The 23,532-nt window shown below is 35.9% G+C and overlaps 3 protein-coding genes across 5 annotated transcripts; 1 reads left to right on the top strand and 2 right to left on the bottom strand.

The window, feature by feature from the left end:
* Positions 1-311: 311 nt before the first annotated feature.
* Positions 312-12,334, top strand: tgfa (transforming growth factor, alpha). 3 transcript variants are annotated; one of them, XM_084129206.1, is made up of 7 exons: positions 318-788; positions 3,807-3,947; positions 6,990-7,104; positions 8,129-8,278; positions 9,336-9,445; positions 10,350-10,370; positions 10,506-12,067. In XM_084129206.1, exons 1-7 carry the CDS (start codon positions 746-748, stop codon positions 10,511-10,513), a joined length of 588 nt encoding a protein of 195 aa, XP_083985332.1. In that variant the 5' UTR covers positions 318-745; the 3' UTR covers positions 10,514-12,067. The 3 variants fall into 3 exon arrangements, with proteins under 3 accessions (XP_083985333.1, XP_083985332.1, XP_083985331.1); XM_084129207.1 differs by lacking the exon at positions 10,350-10,370 and having other exon boundaries at positions 312-788; positions 10,506-12,334; XM_084129205.1 differs by lacking the exons at positions 318-788; positions 10,350-10,370 and adding an exon at positions 3,551-3,655.
* Positions 12,335-14,941: 2,607 nt separating this feature from the next.
* On the bottom strand, positions 14,942-16,338 carry hdhd3 (haloacid dehalogenase-like hydrolase domain containing 3). The gene is made up of 2 exons (XM_084129202.1): positions 15,860-16,338; positions 14,942-15,577 (listed from the first exon to the last, which is right to left on the bottom strand). The coding sequence occupies exons 1-2, from the start codon at positions 16,187-16,189 to the stop codon at positions 15,182-15,184; spliced, it is 726 nt and encodes a 241-aa protein (XP_083985328.1). The 5' UTR covers positions 16,190-16,338; the 3' UTR covers positions 14,942-15,181.
* A 522-nt stretch (positions 16,339-16,860) lies between these two features.
* Positions 16,861-19,423, bottom strand: trub2 (TruB pseudouridine (psi) synthase family member 2). Its single transcript, XM_084129199.1, has 8 exons — positions 19,178-19,423; positions 18,925-19,059; positions 18,699-18,773; positions 18,552-18,613; positions 18,260-18,341; positions 17,690-17,762; positions 17,447-17,583; positions 16,861-17,345 (listed from the first exon to the last, which is right to left on the bottom strand). Exons 1-8 carry the CDS (start codon positions 19,293-19,295, stop codon positions 16,942-16,944), a joined length of 1,086 nt encoding a protein of 361 aa, XP_083985325.1. The 5' UTR covers positions 19,296-19,423; the 3' UTR covers positions 16,861-16,941.
* Positions 19,424-23,532: the final 4,109 nt, after the last annotated feature.

The following is a 23,532-nucleotide window of genomic DNA, read 5'->3' as shown; positions in this document are numbered from 1 at the left end:
CAGTGTAACCAGGAATCTGCTACCGACAATAATCTGACACTAATAATAAAAACTGCATATCACTCTTTTTTCAAACACAGTAAACGTTTAACAATAAACTTAAAACTTTATTCACTTCACTATGCAGGATAGTTCTGAAAATCAATGTCCACAATAAAATATGCGTGCTTATAAAATGAAAGCTGAAAACGTATTATTAAATGACTCATTGCGAAAAAAAAATTGTTAATAGACGTTTAAACAAATTGTGCTCCGACACTCGCGGTTTCCAGCAATGCACTGCTCTCTTTAGCTCACGCTCGCGCGCACGCACACTCACGCACGCTCGCACAACAGAAGGATGTCAACTTGGGTGTGGAGAGGGTCCTGCGCTATGAGTAATTTATAAAGTAATTCTGTAGTTTAACAATGTTTTACCACTGATCTTTATCATCATAGTGAATAAGAAAAAAGTTAGCGTTTCTATATCAGCGGTAAGACGGAGTTTGACGTCAAGTTCAAAATACCTGGATTGACGCATGCCGTAATTGTGTTGAGTAGGCTACATGAAACTATGAAGAAAGACGAACACAGTTTTACTATGGCAGTCATATTTCTGACCACTGTGACGGAATATTAACAATATTAGCCAATCTCAAGAATATAGGCGCGTGACTTCATCTATGTTGGCAAAGATAATTGTTTTAATATAAGAGACGACGCCTCGAATCCTTCACCAACAAATCACATACATAAACGCCTTATAATGATGTATCGTGCTTTTTGGGATACAGTATTTCTTCTCACCGGTGAGTAAATGTATTTGATGTTGTGTTCAGACATTATTTTTATTAGATAACTTTGAAATGTAAATAATACGTCAATTAAGCAAATATTAGAATTATTTGAAATCGTGTCCTTTACAAGAAAATGATTATTGGATGTTGCCACATTTTAAATGCTAATGCCTCAAGTGGATTTAAGCTTACTCAAACTATTAGAATCTTTTTGATTCAGAGGTTGAATTAAAGATGTGAGCTATGAATGAAACTTTTAAACTTATTTTATTGATGTACATGTGATTTTCCAGTAGTGTTTTATATAGTTTTATCATGATTTGACAATTCTTCAATATTAAACGCATTTAGAGGGGTCCACCTTTCTCCTGACACCTGCTGTTCAGTCACATCATTAGTATTGAAGAACTTGGGTGTCCAACATATAATTATTCTGCTTTGTTGTGCAGCTTTTCAGCTTGATAGCATGCAAAATGTGCTGTCAGTGTTTACCAAGACGTGGAAGAAGCAGTGGCTTGCTCTCCTTTTTTTGTCCAGCAGCTTCTTTGGCTCAGTAGTCTTGCTCTTGTCATTAACAAGGTTAACAGGGCTTAGGCTAGTTTAAATATAGAGCCATTCTTTAGTGTCCATCCTTTATGGCTTTGTCCCTACGAAGGCACGTTTCTAACTCGGCAAGCAGTTTCAGTGAGAGAAAGTCAGTCAAGTTTTATGAAATAAATTAAAAATCTCCAGGACATCATGTGTGTTTTTGCTTTCTGTGCTTTAAATAGTAAGCAAATATTTATATGTAGTACATCATGGCATTCATAAACCTGCCTGATGCCCCATAAAGTAACTCATTTTATTGATGGTTGTACTAGTAGCAGCTATTTGATTTTTCGAAGACATATATCAGGTCCCATTATCTCAGAAAGTGATTTTGGTACACCGATAGATAAGGAATGGCAGTTTTTGTAATTTGGGAACACCCTTGTTTTCTTAACTTAAACACCTAGTTCACTCATTTAATTTTAATTTGAATTATGTCATTATTTACTCACCCTCATGTTGTTCCAAATCTGTATGACTTTCTATCTTTTGTGGAACATAAAAGTCGATATTTTGAGAAAAGTCTCGGTGTTCTTTTGTCCATAAAATTGAAATCAATGGTCTTCAAAACTGTTTGGTTACTAACGTTCTTTAAAATATCTTCTTTTGTGTTCCACAAAAGAAAGAAATGCGCACAGTGATGAATTTCCTTATTTTATTTTATTTTTAAATGTATTTTTATTTACCTTATTTTATTTTCTGTTTACATGCAGGTAATATATGTCCAAAGTAACACGGCTCTGACAAGAGTTTAATTTAAAATTTATCAATGTCAATTTATCAATGTATTTTGTGAACCACTTCCTGTTTGCTTGATGCATATAAATATTAACATGGCATGGGATATTAACACTAAAGCATTATTGTAACCAGAAGAGCTTTTCTAAGGAGTTTTCCAGTTCAATGAAACGTATTGCCCTCTCATTTAACAGGAATTTTCAGTCCCTGTGCACACAGAATGTGAACATGCCTTGAGGTCCCAGACTCTCTTCCAAACCATTTTAGTGGCACAACAATGAACATTAGACATACTGTTCAAATCTGGACATATTGAAATTTGTATTTACAGATGCAGATGGCATGTGAATCAGTTTGCATTGGGCTTTTGTTTTGTAGGGCTGTCAATATAAAAAAATCCTTAATTAGACATGATATACAGATTCAATTTGATAATAATAAATCTCATGAACCATTATGAATGAATAGCTCCACACAAATAGCTCTTCACAAGAGTTGCTCAACTAATTTTCAGTAGTTTGGTGTTAACATGTTGCTAAGCTAATGGACAATACTCTAATAAGCATTGAATGAAATAAGTTTATTTATAATCAACATTTTCTTGACTCAACTGCCAAGATCTGAGCTCATCGCAAATGCGATTCTATGCACCTATGATGCCTTAACCTTCTTTCTAGGGAACTTTTAAAACAGAGCGATAAACTTTGGGATTTTTGGTGGTTGTCATTTTCGGTAAATATAAGAGTGCATTAGGCACAGCATGACAAAGATTCTTCTGGCATCATCTTAAGGCACGCTCACACTACACTACTTTTGGCTGGATTTTGCTGTCATAGACAGATTTCCAAGGTTTGTGACAAAACCCCAGGATCGCGGCCAAATCGGTGCTCGTTGCAGTCGCCAGTGCTCATTAAATATGAGCAGGTCAGCGATGTGATCAGAGCCTGTCGAACAGTCACAGACGTGGTGACATTTGATATTATCGCCATGTGATCTTTTACTGTGTGCGGTGAAACGACCAGGTGGAACTAATCCAGCCAATCACAGTGCAGATGGTATCAACGGAAAAATCTCGCAAACACTTGCTCGAATTTATGTGAGAAAACATTTTTTCCACTGTTGGTCGGGACTGCCTCTTGACAAAATGTCTTGTAGTTTGTCCACCTCATCAGCATTGTGTCAGGCAACAGATGCAAATAAACCTTGTTGTGTAATGTGAGCACCACAGCAAATCAGGTAGTCTTTTGTATGTGGAGAAATCCGCTTCACAAATCCACTTTAATTTATCTTAACCCAGTCATTCGCTGTAGCTGTTCTCAAAATAGTTTGAAGGTCAGAAGTCAGAAACTCCCACTATTGTTCCAGGGTATTTTAATTGTTCTCTGAGTCTAAAGTAAGTGGGCTTTAAGTAGCTATTTCTCATTTGTGCTAGACGCCACTCAAGCCTTTTTCTCTCTTGTGTGTGATGCTGTTGCTCCGCTGTTTTCTCATTGCTGTAACGGTTATGAGTCTGGTGTTTTTTGACTCTATTGGATCCTCATTTTCACATTTGGGTAAGAGGTTTACAAAACTAGATTTAACTGCGAGTCAGTAGAAGGGATATTTAAAAGGTTTTGAACACCTACTTAGCTGTCCTCAACAATGCTACTGTTTCATTGTAGTGCTATTGATTTTGAATATGTGCTTGTTGTATTTGATTTGTAGGCTCCCTTTTCACATATGGGCAGGTACAAGAGAATTCTACCTCAACAACGACCATTGCAACCACCACAACAACAACTACCACCTCTACCACAACAACCACCAGCAGCTCAACGACAACCACTACTACTACACGTGTCAGAAGTATGTTCTGTCTGCTCTTTCCTTTTTGCTCAGCTCTTTTTTGGCTTCAAAGGTCTGAAATATATATGCCTGAATGAGGATTCCAAATAGCCTGAAATGTGTCGTCAGCAATTCCAGTCTTACTTCCTGCTCAAATCTACGTAGGTTTGTAACAAATTCCCATAATGCCAGCCTATGGTCTCCATTGGTCCTGTCCCAAATGGCACACTTCATATGCACTTTCGGTCTTGTGGACTTACAATGGCTGCCGCGTGTGTGTCCGTTAAGTCCATGAGACCATAGGGTGTCCCATTTGTCATTTTAGGTTTCAGAAAGGTGCTCGCGAGCGGTCCATATACACCCTCGATGCGCACTTTTGCAGAGCCCACACTGTTCCGAGCTCCACAGCAGACTTCTCTCCGACAGTCAAATGTAGGGCTGTCACTTTACGATCGAAAATCGATTGCACAATCGATCGGACCAACCAACGCAAGTTTCGAAAACGAAAATAGGGAATCCATTTTAACGGCCTTCTCTCGGAGCGCGTCCAGCTCGTCACGATACGCCCGCAGCGAACGCGCGTCACACAGCAACTGCAGGCTCTGACAAACACACATAACAGCAAATCATACTTCTGCATAATGTTTCTCTTTTTACTACAAAACTGTGAATTCTGCCGGTATGCAGACAGTCTCATGCATACAGATACAGATTCGGGCTACAATTGCCTACGTAGGCGAAATTTGTTTGACATTTCTAATGGTAAACACAGCCATGTTGAAGCCTGCAGTGATGTTTTTCATTGATGTTATGGCAGTCCACTCTGCTTATTGTTTTTCGAGAATGTTGCGCTCCGGTTTGTCATTGTGCACGAAACTTCACGCCAAGAAATCATCAGGAATATTGCTGACTTGTGCAATATCTCAAGCGCCCTCTTTACGTTCGTCCTAATGCCTGTTAGTCGTCCGTGGATTTGCCTATATTTGGCGTTTAAAATGGAAACGTCTTTAGACATGGAATATCGATTTTACAATTGATTCAATGAGCACTTATGTCTAAAAAATCGAACAGGATTTTTTCACAAAAGTGACAGCCCTAGTCAAATGTCATGTCATGAAAGTTATGTCGGCGTTATGTCATGAAAGTGCGGACTCGCAGGAAGACCGCGAGTGCTTAGGGTGCCATTTGGGACAGGGCCATTGGGAGCCCATGAACAATATCTACTTTGACCCGCCTCAAACACTGTAGTTGTAGCCTGGAAGAGTTTGGTTTGAGTTGTCAACATGTCGAGAAAACACGTTTTCTGCCCTGCAAAGCCAAATCCACTTTGCAGTCTCTTCAAAAGGATGAGGACTTAGCTAGAATTGATAGGCTGATATGGAATTAAAACCGATGCAGTCTTTATTGTTCGGAACACTGTGTATTAGTGCTGCACGATTAATCATTAAAAAACCGCAGTCTCGATTTAAAGACCCACACAATCTTATTCCTAACTTGACACTTCATATAAAGATTGTATCATTTACATCATTACACCAGTAGGTGTTATTTTGTTTAGTTGTCTATTTAGAATCGTGGGAGAATCATGATCTCAATAAAAAAAAAAATATATATATATATATATATATTCATGATTTATTCTGAACAATGCAACTCTACTGTGAATCAAGTTCTGAGGAAGCCTCCAGAGCTGAAATTCAGATATGGTAATTGGCTTTTTGTTTCTGACCAATCACAACAGACTGGGCCATCTGACGAATCAGAGCAGAGTAGGCTCTCGGAAAGGAGTGGTTTTAAAAAGACCTGAATTGTTTATTGAACCGTTTCAGACACTGTGAGAAAAAAGGTGATGATGCAGTGTATATTATGAGAAAATGTAATTGTTTTTTGGATGCATGTAAACCTATTGTAGGAGACCTATGAAACAAAATTAGTAACTTTTAAAATATCGTAATATTTTGACTTTGTAATGTTTAATTAATTTTGCTTAGCTCGATCTTCCCAGTGAAAATGACAGACTTCTCTCTGGTGACACATGCTGGATTTCTCCAATAATTTAGTCTTAATGCTTAAACCCAGCCATTTCAAAGTTGAAAGCTCGCATTAATTTTTGAGTGCAACTCCCACATCTTAAAATCCAATCAACAGCCAATGGATAAAGCCAAGCCCTAAATTGTTTTCTTTTTCAATAATCTGCTTCACTCGGATGCACATCACAATACAGAATATTTGTTGCTGCTTCCATTTCATCACAACTTTAACCACTTATTTTCTCTGGCTATTTGTTTAAAAACAGTTTAGACCCAATTTTGTACCCAATTCATGGAGTTCCAGTAGTGGACACAGTTTTATCATACTTTTTCTTACAATGAATTCACACATGGTAATTGTGGGCTGCTAATACAGCAGGTTTCATCCATTGTCAATTTCAGTTTGCTTTTTTACTCATTATACAGCAGACAGTTTTCATCCAATGTAAATACCTTCTGTAGACAAAGCTCACAATGATTAGAGAAGGAAATTTGTCCATTTTAAGAAAGCACCTCAGATCTTGACCGGTAATCCTAGCTAAGTCTCGCCCTTTCTTGTCTTACACCATGTCTCCTTTTGTACTCTCTTTAGATCAAATATGTGCCTTAGGGAGGATAGAGTCTGAGAAAAATAATAGAAACTAAAGGGCTATGATATTCCAGATAATATTCTGATTTTGATTTCATTCTGATTTGTAACCTGGCTGAGAACTTGTAATTTCTTTTCTCCCTTCTACTTTTCTTTCCACCAGTGCATTCCACAAAATATCACAAATTTTGCTTTAGCTTTGATGATAACAAAGGCTGGTATTTAATTGAAGTAGATCAAATTGTTTGTGTTAAAGTGGTAAAGTAATCTTGCAGGTTGTATACAAATTTATGAGAAACTGAGATACAAGGCAATGGTCATCAGGCAAAACATTTGCAAATACATTTTTAAGAAATTCTTGCCTAGATCTTTATTTTTTTTTATTAAACAAGATATCGTTAATGTTAGCATTAAACCCAAGTTCTCTTTATTTTGTTCTTAAAGAATTTATAGCAGCCGCTGTCCACTCTCACTTCGATGACTGCCCCGACACCCACAGCCACTTCTGTTTTCACGGCACGTGCCGCTTTCTCATCCTGGAGGAGACACCTGCATGTGTGTAAGTCCTGAGATTTTTTTCAGACTGAATATTAAGAATTTGCTGTGTTTAATTTAGCTGCACTCTGACTTCTCCAAGTCTGTTAACAATCCTCATGATCACACTAGTTTTTTTTCCAAATTTGATCATTAAAACAGTCTGTTTTCAAGCAATCAAATCAGATCTGTGTGTTCAAGCAGTCTTATAATTTTCGGATGGATGGATATCAGTTGATGTAGTGGTGGCTTTGTTCTACAACAGCTGTAAACAACGTGCTGTCAGAAGGTCATACAGAGTGCTCAGAGTGTAGAGAACGGATAAGGGTGGTGTGCTGTTTTATTTAGTGCCATCACCACCAGCATCACTATGGCACTTTGTATATGAAATAAAACGTTGTGCATCTTGATCATTGAAAAAAATGACAGTTTCCATAAATCCTAATACTGCGATTGTGGTTTGGGTCGGATTTATAAAAATAAAAAAATCGGATGTGTATTTATTTTTTTTTTTTCCATTTTCTTTTTTGCTCAACCAACATATGTTTTTATATAATAGTAGGATTAGAATCGGAAATACAAAAAAAAAAAAAAAATTGTATTTGTCATGCCAGTATGAAAAAGCCTAAGCGGTCTGACATGAATTTTGATTGCTGACTCACTTGGATAAATTCTTGCTGACAGCATGTTCATTGAGCTTGTCCATGTGTAGACAAGCACGTTTTGTCCTTTTATTGCTTTTCCGTGTATAAATTTGGCACAATAGCAGAATTCAAATCTGGGTTGGTGCTTGTGTCTGAGTTGTTGTCAAGCCTCCTGTTGTCAGGGAATTTGTTTGCTCCATGTCCACATCCATATGTAGTAGTTCACCACAAAATGCCAAATTACTTTGTTAATTTGATTGATTTTATGAACATTATACTGACAGATTCCTCATTCTGGAATTAAATGATTATTCTGACATCTATTGAATATACTCATGTTTTGCTGAGCATGTTTTCATATTTTTTCAATGATAATAAAATGGACACTTGTGTATGTTTGTGTAGATGTCATCCTGGCTTTATGGGTATGCGATGTGAACATGCAGACCTCTTGGCAGTGGTGGCGTCTAACCACAGGCAGCAGACTGTGGCCACCATGCTGGTGTTATGTGTGGTGGGCAGTGTCCTACTAATGCTGCTCTGCACTTTACTAAAGTGAGTATTATTCATTTAGCACACATTTCATTTGATTCATTTTGTCAATTTGTTTTGTACCAGTCAAAAGTTTGGAATAATTATGATTTTTTTTTACATGTTTTTGAAAGGCTGCATTTATTTGACAATTTATACAATTTAAAATAAATGTTTTCCATTGTAAGATATTTAAAAATGTAATTTATTCTTGTGATGACAGCTGAATTTTCAGCAGCAATTTCTCCAGTCTTCAGTGTCACATGATCCTTCAGAAATCATTCTTCTCAGTGTTGATGAACGCTAATATTTTAAATTAGTGATTTACAATATTGCGTGACTCCTTAAAGTAACTAATTACGTTACTTGGTTACTTTTTAAGGAAAGCACTGTGTTGCGCTACTTTTGCGTTACTTTTTCTCACCTGGCTGAGACTTGATCAGGTGTTTTTTCACTGAGAACTTTTTTTGAAAGTCTTTAACTCAGTTATGCTTTCAACAACATAGCCTGTTAACATACACCTCATTTTCTTTTAAAAACAAATTTCGAATATTATTATATTCTGACTGATATTTCCTGACCCCTAGAGCTACGTAATGCTATACAAAAGATCTCTTAACATTACAGGTTATATTACCTACTGTTAGTGTATAACTTTTTTATTGAAAGTAAAAAAGTAATGTTTTGTACTTTTTATCTGTATGTTGTGGAGAAGAATTTTAATTCAGTAGTTTAAAAAATGTTAAAGCAAATTAACTTAACCGAAAAGTAATGTGCAATACTTAAAAAAAAAAAAAAGTAACTCAAATGTTAATGCATTTATAAAGCAATGTGTTACTCGTTACATCAAAAAAGTAATCTGATTACGTAATGCACATTACTTTTAATGTTACACCCAACACTGATCATTCTAATATCTAATACATATGTATATTTTATTTTTCCCAGAGCAAGTTATTTGTTAGTGTTTATTCTGTTGGTCTATCTTTGCTGAATAAGCTGTACTATACAAACTTTGAAAGATAATTTTTTGTGGAAGGTGAAAGAGGTCATTTGTAGAATTCACACATTGTCTTTCTAGTTGTTGGTGGAGACGGGGTGGTTGTGGGCGAGGTAACACCATTTCGTGTTGGTCGGAGAAGCCTAGGAGTATTCTGACGGGTGGGACATCCTGCTGTCACTCGGAAACAGGTATTTTAGTGCTATTTCCATTTTTACTACTTTTTTTGCTGAGCTGTTGGGTGATGTGTTATATGTCATGTGGTGCCTAATTATGATCATCAATAGGGGGTGTTTGCATACTGAGACCAGCATATGTGCGAGGCCTTTAACTTTTAATGGCCTATGATTTGTCTTTGCTCAAGGGTTTAAGCTGTTAGTTTAGCCATCTGTTGTCACTCTGTCCTAAGACTGTCAATGAACATGAGACTAATGAGAATGTAGGATATGGTAACTTCAGTTGGTCAGGGTGAAACATTTTCATTTTTTTTTAAAAAAGAACAGTGTTTATTTGGAATAGAAATATTTTGTAAAAATGTAAAACTCTTTTCTATCACTTTTGATAAACTTAATGCAACCTCGTGGAATACAAGTATTAATTTCTTTCAAAAAAATCATCCTGACCCCAAACTTGAAAGACGATTCAGTCAAGTATGTCTAAACTTTAGTCTAGTAACATATTTTCATGTTACGTTGTGAGTATATGTTCTGTGTCTTAGTGGGCAGATTATGTGTGATCACTGGTGGTACAACATATTCCCAGACATAATTATGCAATTAGAAATGGAATTGTTGGAATTTTGTCCATACAAATACCCTCAGTTATCACTGCCAGTCTGCTCACAGTGCAGCTTGTTGACAGAGTATTGCAAACCTTTAATTAGATTTGTCAACAGGACGTTGTCACATACTTTGTCAGCATCGTCAGGCATTTCTAATTGTTAGGTAGAACTGTGACTGTGTTTCCATAATAACATTTCAATACATTCGCATGCCATCAGGTTGAAGTAAAACATTGTATCATATTTGTCTTACATGTGTATGTTTTGTCAATTTTCTCTGCCACTTCCATCTTCTTGTCTTCTCATCTCATCAGAAAATGTCTCTTATGCACAAGGTACTCTTTCTGAAACGTCTTAGTGTAGTTTGATCAGACCCTTCTGTTTTTCTTCTCCCAGAGTCTTATGTAAAAAAAAAGTGGGTTGCAATGACTTAATCCTTTCGTTTTTCATTTCTGTCTTTTTCCTTTCAGTGGTTTGACATGCATTATCTGGAGTTATCCTCCACCTTACTCCTGGACTTCACTATGACTGCATTTCTCAAGCTACAGACTCGCACAGTTGGTAAGCAAAGCGCATATTGAGAGCATTTCGATGTGGTCAGTGGGAGAAGCCAATCAAACGTGGAACTTTTACATTCAGACAGACTGAGACGTTTCAAAAAGGATATTTTTGGAACAACAACAACAGCAATGACAAGAGTTAAAGATGGAACTCAAAAACTGAGAAACTCTGAAAGAAGAACTCAGAACAAGCTACATGGAAATCAACTACAGGATCCAGTGATGTAGAGACAGGGCCCTTTTGAAAAATATACAGATCAATGGCCAGAAACAACTGATCTGGAAGTGAAAGATGATGAGAGAGGTTTTAGAGAAACCATTCTTACTAACAGAGCTTATCTTAAAGCTATAAATATCCTTATAGATGTATGAGACGACATTCTACCGGTTTTGGTCTTTTAAAATTCCGTTATTATAAAAAGGCTTATAATATGCCTTTAATGGGATGTGCAACTCACTAAAAAGTAGTTTAAGATATAACAACCTTTTAACAATGATATAATATCACATTTTCTGTATCACGTTATGGATAAAGAACGGGAGATTTGTTTTGTTACAATTTAAGTCAGTCAATTAGCATGTAATAATAGAACTACGACTTTTGCCAATTTATTTTAACTTGATCTCCTTATAACAAATCAGCAAACGTGAGAGACTATTGCCGACTCTGAGGGACAAATATGATCTCTTACACATTATAACACTTTTACCCCTATGGAAATCAATATTTTATGTATTATCTTTTTTTTTTTTTATACAAAATTTGGAAATGTATGGTGAAAATTTCACAATTATGACATGTAACTTCATCAGTTACGCATAGATTCACAAATCCCACTCAATATTTCCTTCATGCACAGAAAGTGCTTTGCATAATGTGCTATCAAAGATCTGTAAGGTAAATGGTTTGTAAACGGAGCCTCGGTATGTGCACTATTTTCAGCAGCGGTGTGGCGTCACATGACATCTGCATGTTCACATTGAAATGATTGGATGCATGCATGTCTGATCACATAATTGCACGTATTTCACTGTGCACTTTTGCAGTGTACATTTCAGAAACTGTTAACACAATCATCTTTAAATCTGCACTTTACATTTTCCATGATGGATGTTGGTGATGGCTATTCACGCACTGATAACTCACTTCATTGGGTCATTGCATGCAGAGGCTCAAAGCCATGGTAATAGCAATAATAATGGATGATATTCAGTTTGAAGCACATTATGCTTTTCAACTTATTATGCAAGATAGCTTTTACACTGAAAAATTTTAAACCATTTGTTAATTTTGTTCTCGTTATCTTATCTGTCCCCAAGCTTTTGCCAATGATCTCATGTTATAAAAAAATGTTGATTGACTCCTTTGGAAGGAATTTCCAGTATAGTGTCAGAAATATTTATATATCTTTATACTGCTATGTTAAAATGAGGTGCTGTTCCAAATAGAAAATATGCCATTGATAAAGCACAAAAAAAAGAAAAGAAAAAAAAAAGAGTTGGCTGTCTTCTGGTATCAGATCATGGAAGCAATTGCTGAAGTCTGATCAATGTGTGGAGAATCATAGGAATTTGATATAATGATCCCAAAAGCCCTTGTAAATTGGAGGGGATTCATTCAGACATTTTTGAGTTATGGTCTTTGTAAATGATCAGCCTGAAAGAACAGATTCAAGATGGTTTATCAATTGATCTATATTTGTATGATCCTGCGACTTAATAAAAAAATATTTGATTTATATGTAAGTAACTAAATGTGATTGATTGAATGGATTGAGGATTATATTTACGTTAAAAACAAAAAAAAGAGTTCAATGAATGAAAAGAAAATGTGCATATGTCTTTAATTTGTGTTTCGGACTGATCAAATGTATTCTTCTTCTTTCTTTTTTTTTTGAGAGGACTTTGGTTAAAACGCTAAAGTAAGTATTGGGTATTTCGGACTGAACAGTTTTGTAACATGCATTCATTGCATAACTTCCAGATGTGGAATTGCATTCAGCCGTGATGGCGATGTCATCATAGAATAACGGATGTTCTGAATTGGCCTTTGCACCAAAGATGATGCTCATTGTTGCATCTCTTGCTTTGATCCAAATGAATCCCATTTAAACCAGGTTATCTGCTTATTGACTGACGTTCATGTATGATATATTGTAAACACCATACGTCTTTCTCTTTAAAATGCTGTCATGTTTCATGTTGGAGGAAAAATACTTTGTAAATAGTGCGTGGGAATATTATTTTGGTTGTACTGTATATGGAGAATGAGGTGTTTTCTTGACTGTCACTGATCATTAGTTAAGCATGAAGGTTAGAGATAGATGATTCCAATATGACTGTCACATGCTTGGCTGTATGACATTTTGTTGAGTGTTTTTGACCTCTTTGTCTAAGTTTGCATATTTTTCCAAATAACACAAAGTGCTGCAGATTTTGGGCTCAACCTGATTCTTTCTTCCCTATAATTTCTCATTTCATCAAATGTTTTATAAAGCACGTTCTTTCCCCCTTGCCAAGCTATCCTCCTCTCTTTAAACCACTCTGTCCACTTACTTCCTCCATCATCTGAATATTTTAAAAGGGTCAAATGGAAATGCAAACAGAAAACCTCAGGCAGAGCTCAACAAAAAGCCTACTGCCAGAGTGCTCTTTTTACTGAGGGAAAAGCTCAGCTCTTTTATTTACTTGCTCACCAATTTATTTATTTGTTTGTTTGGCTTAACCTTTTGTGAGATGAGGGGAAGGACTCTAGAGATTATGGCCGTGAGGGGTTAAGCTTGTGCATGAGTGACCAAAATGCTTGCGTGACATTGCGTGAGTATTTTTAAAATTCATTTAATTTGTTTGCCTTTTGTGCTCATAGTCATACCCTATTTTTTTTTTTGCCTCAATTCTCTCCACTTATTTTATTTATCTATTTATAGAGTGAGAAGTTTTTTCTTCCTCATGTGCCCCAGGAAAGAATCCTTCCTTATTAAATAAAGCTTTTATAGCATCTATGATTCCATGAAGAACCTTTAATATCCATGGAACCATTCCACTGCATAAAAGGTTCTTTAGATTATTAAAATGCTCTTCACACTAAGAAAAAAAGGGTTCTTTTAAGAACTGTTCACTGAAAAAGTTATTTGGGGAAACTCTTAAAAATCAGATTCCAAAGTTTCCACAGTAATTCCATAGAACCATTTTATTCTGTGGCATCACTGTGGAAACCCCTTTTTGGAACCTTTGTTTTTAAGAGTAAGGTGTCTTTCTTACCATCTTTATTTGCATATTTCATCTTAACTGCTCTTAACCTCGATCTCATCTCCATTTCTTCTCCTGCCACGATCCTCTGTTGATGGGTTTGCCAATCCCTTTAAGGTTTTCAATTGGATTGGAGCACAGCCCATCATAGCCGACTGGCTGAGCCTCTAAAGCCAGCTTTGTTTTAAGCGCTCTGCTGAGGGAACTCCCGTAAAATAGGCTTACGGAGCAGGGAGATAGAAACACAAAAGAAAGGATATATTCCAGTTGTAGGCTAGTTTACGTGAACATCACCTGGGAAAATAAATACTCCCGAGAACAGCGCTTCTGTACCTTACGTGGAAGAGGACAGTCGATGTCCTGATGGTGTTTGCCCTCAATCTTCTAAAAGTAATTCAAAATACACATTTTTATTTTATTTTTGCCATCTCGTTTTTCGTCCAATTTGATATTCTTTCAATATCCATCCATAACTGGTATCTGTGCCGGAGCAGATGGGGAGGAATAAGAGTATTAGGGTATTCGGGTTAGTGATCTCCCTCCACGTGAGCCCAGCAGCCTCGGCGGGGAAACAATCATATCAGCGCTCTACAGAAATACTTCCATTGTCCTTAGACATTATTATCTGAACTATATCACTCAATCATTCAGATAATGACGTAAAAAACAAATTATATAAACGCTTTTGTTTGTTTTGGATTATTTAGTTAATGAAAATGCATATGGTTACATTTGGTTCCCATCAGTCTCCACACCAATAATAATAAAGGCTACTACAGCGCCATCTGCTGACCACCGGTAATGATTTTATTTTATTTTTTAAACAAAAAGTATTCTGTACCAGGACAAAAATACCAAATTAACAAATAGGCAAATGCCATATTTCAGAAATATTCACTTTGTTATGAGTGCTATGAAATAATAATAGGGGAAAGCAATGTAAGATTTCTAATTCTGAAATAGAATTGGTTAAGGGTGCGAGGTTAGTTTTCTGAATAAAGCATTATATGAACTTATTCAATATGTCTTATTACTTTTGTATTTGAGAACTGATATCTGAGCAGTATTTAACCAGAAACCACAGTGGATAACAATCAGACAATTGGCACAAATAAAGTGTCATTTATTGGCAGATCAACAATATAACAATAGTATAATTTAGTGGCAGTATAATTTTATTAAAACTAAAGTGGAACTTTTTTTCTCCCCAGTCCCCACATTCGGACATTCAGACTTACATCTTCTGTTTCATCATTCGAAATGGGCAACTGCAAAAAATATGGTCAATTTAAAAATGAGTTTAATCCTGCAGCAACATTACATCAACAGACGCACTCTCAGTCTGTATCCTGCTGCAATCGAGCTGGTAATTCATCTAGGCTCTGTAATCTATGTTGTGTGGGAACATCAAGGTGCCCATGAGAATCTTGTCTGTCAAGCAGGTAACCTCGAATACCCAGTGAGCGTGAGGTCAGGTAGTCGTTCACATAATGGTCCCCAACATGGACTACACTGGAGGCCTGCACACCACATCGCACCAGCGCCTGGGTAAAAATGGCAGGGTTTGGTTTAGCAACCCCAGCTTCTTCTGAGGTCAGAAGAAATGAGAAGTGAGTGAGAAGGCCACATCCCCTCAGGATCCCTTCCAAACGCTTGTCAAAGTTGGAAACAACTCCTTGCTTCAGTCCCAAAGCGATGCAGAACTTCAGGGTGCTATTAGAATCAGGAAACACCTAATGACGACACAATCTGAGATTATGAAAAACAATCTTCATAGATTTAAATATAATGTAAGACACTTGAGCATAAGAGTATGTATTTGTCTTGCATCACGCATGCAATTCAAGCTTTTCAATTAGTCATTTTAGAGGGTAAGAAATAACTGGCAATGGAAATTTGTATTGAACAGGCGACCCCTATTGGGGATTTCTGGAATTACTAATAAACTGCTGAAAAAACAATGTTAGTTAGAAGAAAACAAAATTGCTATTTCATATCTAAAAGTCAATTCTTACCTCCCAGTTTTCTGGTCCACAAAAGTTGTAATAGAGGTTGTTGGCTAGTTTATCTAGTAGAGCAGGGTCATCTACCCCACACTGGACGAAGGTACTCCTCACTAGTCCAGCCCACCAGACCTGGCTGTCCATTCCCTGAGCTCTGCCATAGTTGGGAAATAGTGTGGATTGCTGCCGGTAAGCTTGTCTGAAAGCAGTTTCGACTTGTGCAGCTGGCAGCTTCAGTCCTGCTCGCTCTGCTTCGCTGCAGTACTGCTCCCCAACCGAGCGCCGGACCTTTAACAGTGTGTCCTTCACATCCCATAATACCCAACGCACTGGCACTCGCATCACCAAACTGACCCGTCTGACAACGCTTTGATCATACAAATTACACACACAACCTACAGAAGGTAACGTAGTGCTAGAAAGCAATGTAACAAAAGGTAAACAGACGGTTTACTAGGAGGTGAAAAGAGTTTCCCTCTAGGGGGCGCTTGGTGACTCGAAAAGCCAAATCCCCCATTGGGTCGAATGTAAATGTCAGGGAGATTTTTGTGGTGCTGGGGACATTTGAACCATTAAAACAATAACCATTTGAAATATAATAATTGAAAGAATTTGATTCTGTCAATAAATAAATAAATTAGCACCAGCAATTAAATTAATTATTGAAATGGCGTTTTTAGTAAGCCATTACAACTGTGGTTGGTCCATCCTTAAAAGTGCGGAGTAAAGTAACAAGTACCACGTGAACGAGTTCGTCATTACAAACGTCCGTACAGGATTTGATCAAGCGATCAATGGTTCCACTTTTAAAACTGTTTATTTAAACTGTAGTATTTAAAACGCGTTCTCGTCCTATACAGAAAACACTTAATTGTGCAATACTACTCTTGTTTTACTGTCCTTATAAGATGATTAAAATAAGAAAATCTATCTTGGTATATGCGTGTGTGTGATCTATCTATCTACATTTATAACACCAATATTTAGCACTGTAAAATTGACAATGAGAACATCATATATATATATTTTTTTTTATTGATGCACAATGACAGTATAACAATCTATAAATTATAGTGAAAAGATAAACTCAGAAATCAAATCCTTTCGTTTTCCCCTGACCCAGTCCCAGGTGTCACTCCGTCCACAATCCTATCAGAAGTAGGGCTTGTGAGTTCAACATGCTCTTGACTTATTTGATCAGACTGTCCAATTTGACTTCTGATTTGCTCTTGAACATTTGCACTCGAGTTCAACTGGCCAGCAGTCTGCCTGTACATCCCAGATTTCCTGATTTTGCGGGTAGTCTTGCGAAAGTGAGCAATAGCTTGTATAATGCTGTCAGCAGTCCAGTGTTGTCGGGTGAGGGCATTCTCTGCTTTGAAGGGACCGTCTCGTGTACGACGCACTCCAGAACAGACAGCAGAAGTCCGCAGCTCTAGTCCTACCTCATGAATCAATTTACGCAGATACTTCTGAGTCTCATTCACACACTGGACCTCTTTTTGTGTAGAAAAGAACAAATTTGTGGTTACTGGCCTTACAAGTAAAGCAAACCTATACTAATGTATATATACAGAATATATTATTTAATGTACTAACCCAATGTGAAATGTGGCGGATTGAAATGTATGCATCGCAGACCAGTCAGAATAGGTGGACTTTTACCATGAGGATACAACAAACCCTTCACTGCAAGCTCGTAAGCCTCTTGAGTGCGCAGATCCATCTGTGAATACCTGCAGAGAGACATAATAACATACTCAGAAACACACTATGCATTAACCAAATGTATACACATCGTCTGACAGTATGAAATATGTAATATGTAAAATAATGACTTACGTGATTAAGGCTTTCTGATTGGCTCCCTGTATCATGGCAAGGACTCTCTCTAGCTTATCCTGGGTAACATGGTCTAAAAAGACATAATAAAGACAAAGTTTACTACAAACTGTTAGTCTGTATTCCATACATAACAAATGTTTGTCATTTATTATAGCAGTTTCTTGATATTAAAGTCACCATGAAATCAAAATGTACAATTATTGTTGTTTTTTATGGAATATTGAAGTATCTATTGTAAATGATTTATCAGTGCACATCATTTAATTCATTTGTCTTTATAATCTTTAATAAAAATGACCTCCCCTCCCATTTCTGCAAATCGCTTCTCTGATTACATGTTTTTCGGCACAGCCTGTCACTCAGTCACATGACATCACAGCAATAGAAAACCACAACAACCATCCAATCAATTCCTGATGGACAAAATTAAGTATCACCCTACATTTTTTTCTAGTGTGAGAAGCTATTTCGCTCAGATATACATCACAATATGGAAGAAAAGACTATCACAACTTCCATTTCATGCAGAGTTTAAGGTTATGATAATTATTGTAATGTACAAATTACCGAATGTGGTTTTCTCTATGACTCGGGTTGTGTGAGAGAAATCATTGGTGGCTCTTCCAAACTCCCCCTCAAGTGTGTAGTCCTTCAGATATAAAACAAACACAAAAGTCTGCGTAAAATTGTCATTATTACAATTAATGCATGTGTGCTAACAGTTCTGATTTGATCATCACTTATTATAAATTCAGAATCAATTAGGCAGGCAGATATAAAATAAAGAAAAACAGTAAAGCATTCAAATGTGAGATGAACTATTACATAAAATAAATATAGACAGAGCCTAATCCTTTACCCTGGTTACATGTGATCCGCTCAGATGCTCCAGCACTCCATTTCCTTTCCCAACACCTAAAACTGAGATAGAAACATGAGAGAATTGAGCACAGAACACATCACACATTAAATCACTTTAGAACTCAGGGTTTCAATTGTCGGTCACCTAACACTCCAGAGGAAAAAGCATCCAAGCGATGACCAACTCCGACATGAACCTTGTGAAACTGCGGCCCTGTAACTGTAACAGAGGAAAAGTGAATAGCAAGATATATGTACATTAAGGTAGTATTTGTTGCACTGCATTTAATGGAGGAAAAAAAAAGATTTTTTTTCTTTTGATTAGTTTTCGGGGTGACCTAGACATGTTTTTGTAAGGTCTACCCACTAACCTAGAGGATGGTCTGCCAGAGAGGGAAGCATAGAGGGGGACAATATGAGATCTTTGGAGCCGTTGTTCTCTCCACTGGACAGAAGCTGGAACTTCACTGCAAGCTGAGGAGCTGGTGGAGGACAGGAGTTCAGCTCTGAAGAGAGAAAGATGCAGATTTCAGTTGTATTGATAATCATGTATCACAATTAAAAAATATATATATATACTGGTTATCTACTATGCATTTAATGTACATGTGACGCAGACACTACCTTTCAGTAAATTGGACTCTATGGTGTCACGAATAAGTTTCCAGTGAACTCCTTGCGGTTTGTACACAGCAAACAGACCATCCATTCTACGCAAAAGACGTACAGCCTGCGTGGTCATTTTCGTCCAGAAATAAATGTTGCAAGCATCAGTCAAATATAAACAAGAAGTAAATGACCGGAATGACTGACAGGCAGGGAAGCAGCAAATTCACACGCTGCTGTGTTGAAATTCTGGCGTCACGTGACCGTCTTCTTCTACTGGTGTTAAAGCATCACAGTGACAGTAGCGCCCTTTACTGGATGAAATACTTCAGTTTAACGTGAACGCCATGCTGCCAAGCCAAGGTATTGACCGGTAATTGTTGAAAGTATGCATAACATTGTCGTCTTCCCATCATACTTTTCTTAATAAACGGGAGCCTGTCCGGGGCTAGTTTTCAAATTGGGGGAAAAAAGGTGTCACAAGGTCTAACGTTAGACCTCACAAGGTCTATTTTTTACTAGCATTTTTCTCTAGCAATGGTTTTGTAAACATTTCTTTCAAAACCCTCTTAAATTGGAATATTTTTGTGAATTTTATTCCTGTCTCATCATATTGTGTTGTAGGCTAGGTCTTGTGTAAACAAGTGAAAACAGTAAAACCACACTATAGTGAGACTGGTCGTTGAAAGGTGGAAATATGTCAACAACAACCAAAGGACAAGAATATAATTCATAAATGTCAGATTTTATAGTACGATATTTTTAGGACGAAAACAACGGTTTGATATTTTGTATTACGCTAAAAAATATCTGTTTGAATTTTAATAATTTAGCCTGTTTTCCCCATAATCTCAATATCATTTTGTCATCCATTTCTAACAAACATAAATGAACTAACATCCCTTTTGGTGGGAAAATAGCACAAACATCAGTAAGTTTTTGCAATAGATTTTATTATATTAATAAATGTGACATTTTTTGTAGGCATATTAGTTGAGTTATCTAATAATTTTAGACATTCAGTCTGTTATCAAATTAGTATCAACATTTCAAAAGATGGTTAAACAATATCTTAACTTATTTAACTTGTACTAACATTATTATGTTTGTTGTTTTAACTAAGAGATTTTGTTAAAAATGTAATTACACTAATGTTTTTTTCCCCCTGGTTGGATTCAACCGCCTATTTCAAATTCAAAATACTCTTAAATTATAGAACAATTTTGAGAATTATATCCAAACTTAAATGCTAGTGTAAACTAAAAGTCTTATTATATTTTTGTTATAGTGGTTTGGGATAATGGTGAATGTAATAAACCACACTGATATAATCACAAATCAGCTGATGAGATAAGTGTAAAACTCAGCAGTTTTCATTTAGAAACATATGTCATTAGTTACACCACTGCCACACCTATTGATAGAGCAGGTGTGGTTCACATGACAAAAATTAGGCTACACAAAATTGTAAGATTAAATATGATATGGTTTACATAATATGCACAGTGTTCCCAAAACATATATTTCAGTTGAAATAAAATCGTTTGAGCAAGTAAACAAAGTAAATGTTTAAACAAATAACATAAAGTGCATTCACTGACCATTCACTCGCCATTAAGGTCTATTTTAAAGAGTCTTCTCCATTGTTCAAAATGAAAGCTTTGCATAAAATGAAGCTTTGACCTTTACTTTTGTTTCAATTATGGCATCATTTTACAGTCAGTTAGTCACAATTTACCCGTTAAAGACAATAAAAGGCTGATATCTCGGTCTATCAAACATCATAAAAACATATTTCAGTGCAATAATGGAATCAAAGCAAACCAGATGGACCACACTCGTCCTTAAAATTACAGGATATTACTAATAAAATATTACTGATTAGACTAATGAACTGATGAGTATCTGTGAAAGGACAAATAATAATATGAACAGTACACTGACAAAAACAGCATAATCTACATGATCTGTTATACATTATTATGTAATTGACAGTATATGAAAATAAAAATGCTCAAAAGTAAAAGCACAACTATGAAAAGGGTATTTTTTAGCATAAAATAAAAGTAGGCCTATTATGTGCCTTCTGTAACCGTAGAAATCCTGTAGTTTTCCACTGAGGAAAATGATTTGTTAAACAAATGTATGGAATTAAATGGAAATTAAGCTTTTAGTGAGCTGAAATGGAAAATGGAAATGTATTTAAATATATTTAATTTTATATATTTTATATTTTTTTTCCTCATCTTTCCTCATCCTATGTATTTCGCCAACACTTGATCCATTAATACTAACACTTTCTCTTCTCTTCTCTTCTCTTCTCTTCTCTTCTCTTCTCTTCTCTTCTCTTCTCTTCTCTTCTCTTCTCTTCTCTTCTCTTCTCTTCTATATATATATAGAGAGAGAATGTTTTGTTTTTTAAACATATACTGCGTTAGACTAAAAGGGTCATAGCACTTACATGTTGTTGTCCTATTGTTAGTTTAACTGCTTCTATTGTTCTCCCCATTTGTAAGTCACTTTGGATAAAAGAGTCTGCTAAATGATTAAATGTAAATGTATTTTGATATGTAAAAGCACTATACAAATAAAACTGCATTGAATTCATTGAATTGAAAATAAATATACTCTATGTCATATTATGTAATACTTTGTAACCGTATACACCCATATTGTTTAACCTTAATGTCTCACCAAACAGAGAACACATGAGCATGTATCACAAGAAACTGTTTCAAAATTCCTTTTACAGTTGATTGTGCATTGACACGAATTCTGTAGAGCTCAAAAAAGAGGTACGTCATTGTTTTCTCCCCAGCTAACTAAGCTGTCACCAACCAAAACCACAAGGATATGATAGAGTGCAGTGACCTTTATGCCTCATTATTTGCATATAACTTCTGCATAAACTGTCATGTTAGGGTGGAGAAGTATTTTTCAGGCCAAATCAGTAACATTGCTGAATGCGACCAATTAAGAAATGAGTTATAGCAAATAGCAAGTATAAATAAATAAAAATCTACTTGTCACAGAAGATTTCACTTCTCAAAGTGTAGTGAGTTTTAAACCTGTTTTTAGACAATGTCACTGTCCCCACAGGATTATCAAACAGACATTTATGCACCTGCCATTTACTGCTATTACTTATCTCTATTGTATAGGCTCAAATGTTCAAAACATGAATATCTGAACATAAGGGAGTGAGCAACAGGTGTGATCGCGTGATTGAGAACAACAGCTTAGGATAGCAGAAGGTATTCATACAAGATTTAAGCGGTGATTTACGATATGTCCTGATTGAGCTGTGTCTTTTTTCTCGCTAATTTAAAATTGAGCGTGACCGTGAACAATTCGTTTTCTTTGTGTTGAAGTACATGCTTAGCTGCAAATCCCTATATCAGGATGCTGAGGTGATTAAACCAAAAGGTGTTTGTCACACGTGTTCCAAATCTAATCGCCCATTTCCATAGCACAGAAATGCACAGAAAGAGTCTGTTTACGCTATTAATGTGTTATCCATATAAAAGAATATCAGTTTTTCTTGCCATATACAGTATCTAAGAGGTAACTTTTACAGTAAAAGTTGCTCATATAAGACTAATGAATTCCAGACTGCTCATGAGTCATGAGAAATATCCATTCATCAACCAACTACTGTTGAGTTTTGAATCATTTATTTATTATTTATTAAGGAAAAAAAGAATAATCAGCAAATCAGTCCTATAGAAAAAAGGAAGACTGACAAGTATATTTGAACATTTAATCTAGAATATACTGCTGTTGCATGTTGCAGCTTATTGGTGGACCCTATTGACTTTCAAGACAAAAACATTACATTTTTCAAAATATTAACTTTTATGCTTCCCAAGATAATATTCATAACAGATAACCTGAACTGTGTCTTTGTTAGAAATACCGGTTTTCGTAATGTTACTGATACGCAAGGATGCTGAGTCATTTTGCTTTGACTTCACTGAATGGTGTTTCTTTAAAAAAATAAATAATTTTTCCCTGGCCTATACATTTTTGAAAGAAAAGGTTCTATATAGAAAATTAAAGGGTTATGTCAGGTGCTTCATTTATAGAACCTTTTAGGTGTTCCCATCATAGGATCATTTTATGGATTTAATTTTAATTGATTATAATTTCTTTTAATTAAACAGCTTGTAAACATAATTTTTCATAATATTAAATTTAGAAATAACCCATTAAATATGAAAGTATATCATGCAATTTAAGACATTTGTACTAAACCTTTTTTTGCGCATTATTTAAAATTGAGTCAAGATGTTGAACCCATTGAACCTTTTTTTTCAATGAGTGTATGCTTTTCTGCTTTCAGCCAATTTTTTCAAGACTAAGTACTTTTTAGT

The sequence above is a fragment of the Abramis brama genome, assembly GCF_963993115.1.
Source record: "Abramis brama genome assembly, chromosome: 11".
In the NCBI taxonomy this organism is placed as follows: domain Eukaryota; kingdom Metazoa; phylum Chordata; class Actinopteri; order Cypriniformes; family Leuciscidae; genus Abramis; species Abramis brama.
Note: the sequence above shows the minus strand (reverse complement) of the source record. Positions and strands in the feature narration are given on the sequence as shown.

Coding starts and splice junctions, on each gene's coding strand:
- tgfa (XM_084129205.1), top strand. CDS start 3,568: ATGCTGTTGCTCCGCTGTTTTCTCATTGCTGTAACGGTTATGAGTCTG. Junction 7,105..8,128: donor GAGGAGACACCTGCATGTGT/GTAAGTCCTGAG, acceptor ATGTTTGTGTAG/ATGTCATCCTGGCTTTATGG. Junction 8,279..9,335: donor CTGCTCTGCACTTTACTAAA/GTGAGTATTATT, acceptor TTGTCTTTCTAG/TTGTTGGTGGAGACGGGGTG.
- trub2 (XM_084129199.1), bottom strand. CDS start 19,295: ATGACCACGCAGGCTGTACGTCTTTTGCGTAGAATGGATGGTCTGTTT. Junction 18,614..18,698: donor TTTTTCCTCTGGAGTGTTAG/GTGACCGACAAT, acceptor TTTCTATCTCAG/TTTTAGGTGTTGGGAAAGGA. Junction 17,763..18,259: donor CATAGAGAAAACCACATTCG/GTAATTTGTACA, acceptor ATGTCTTTTTAG/ACCATGTTACCCAGGATAAG.
- hdhd3 (XM_084129202.1), bottom strand. CDS start 16,189: ATGCGAGTGCCAGTGCGTTGGGTATTATGGGATGTGAAGGACACACTG. Junction 15,578..15,859: donor GTGGACCAGAAAACTGGGAG/GTAAGAATTGAC, acceptor TGTCGTCATTAG/GTGTTTCCTGATTCTAATAG.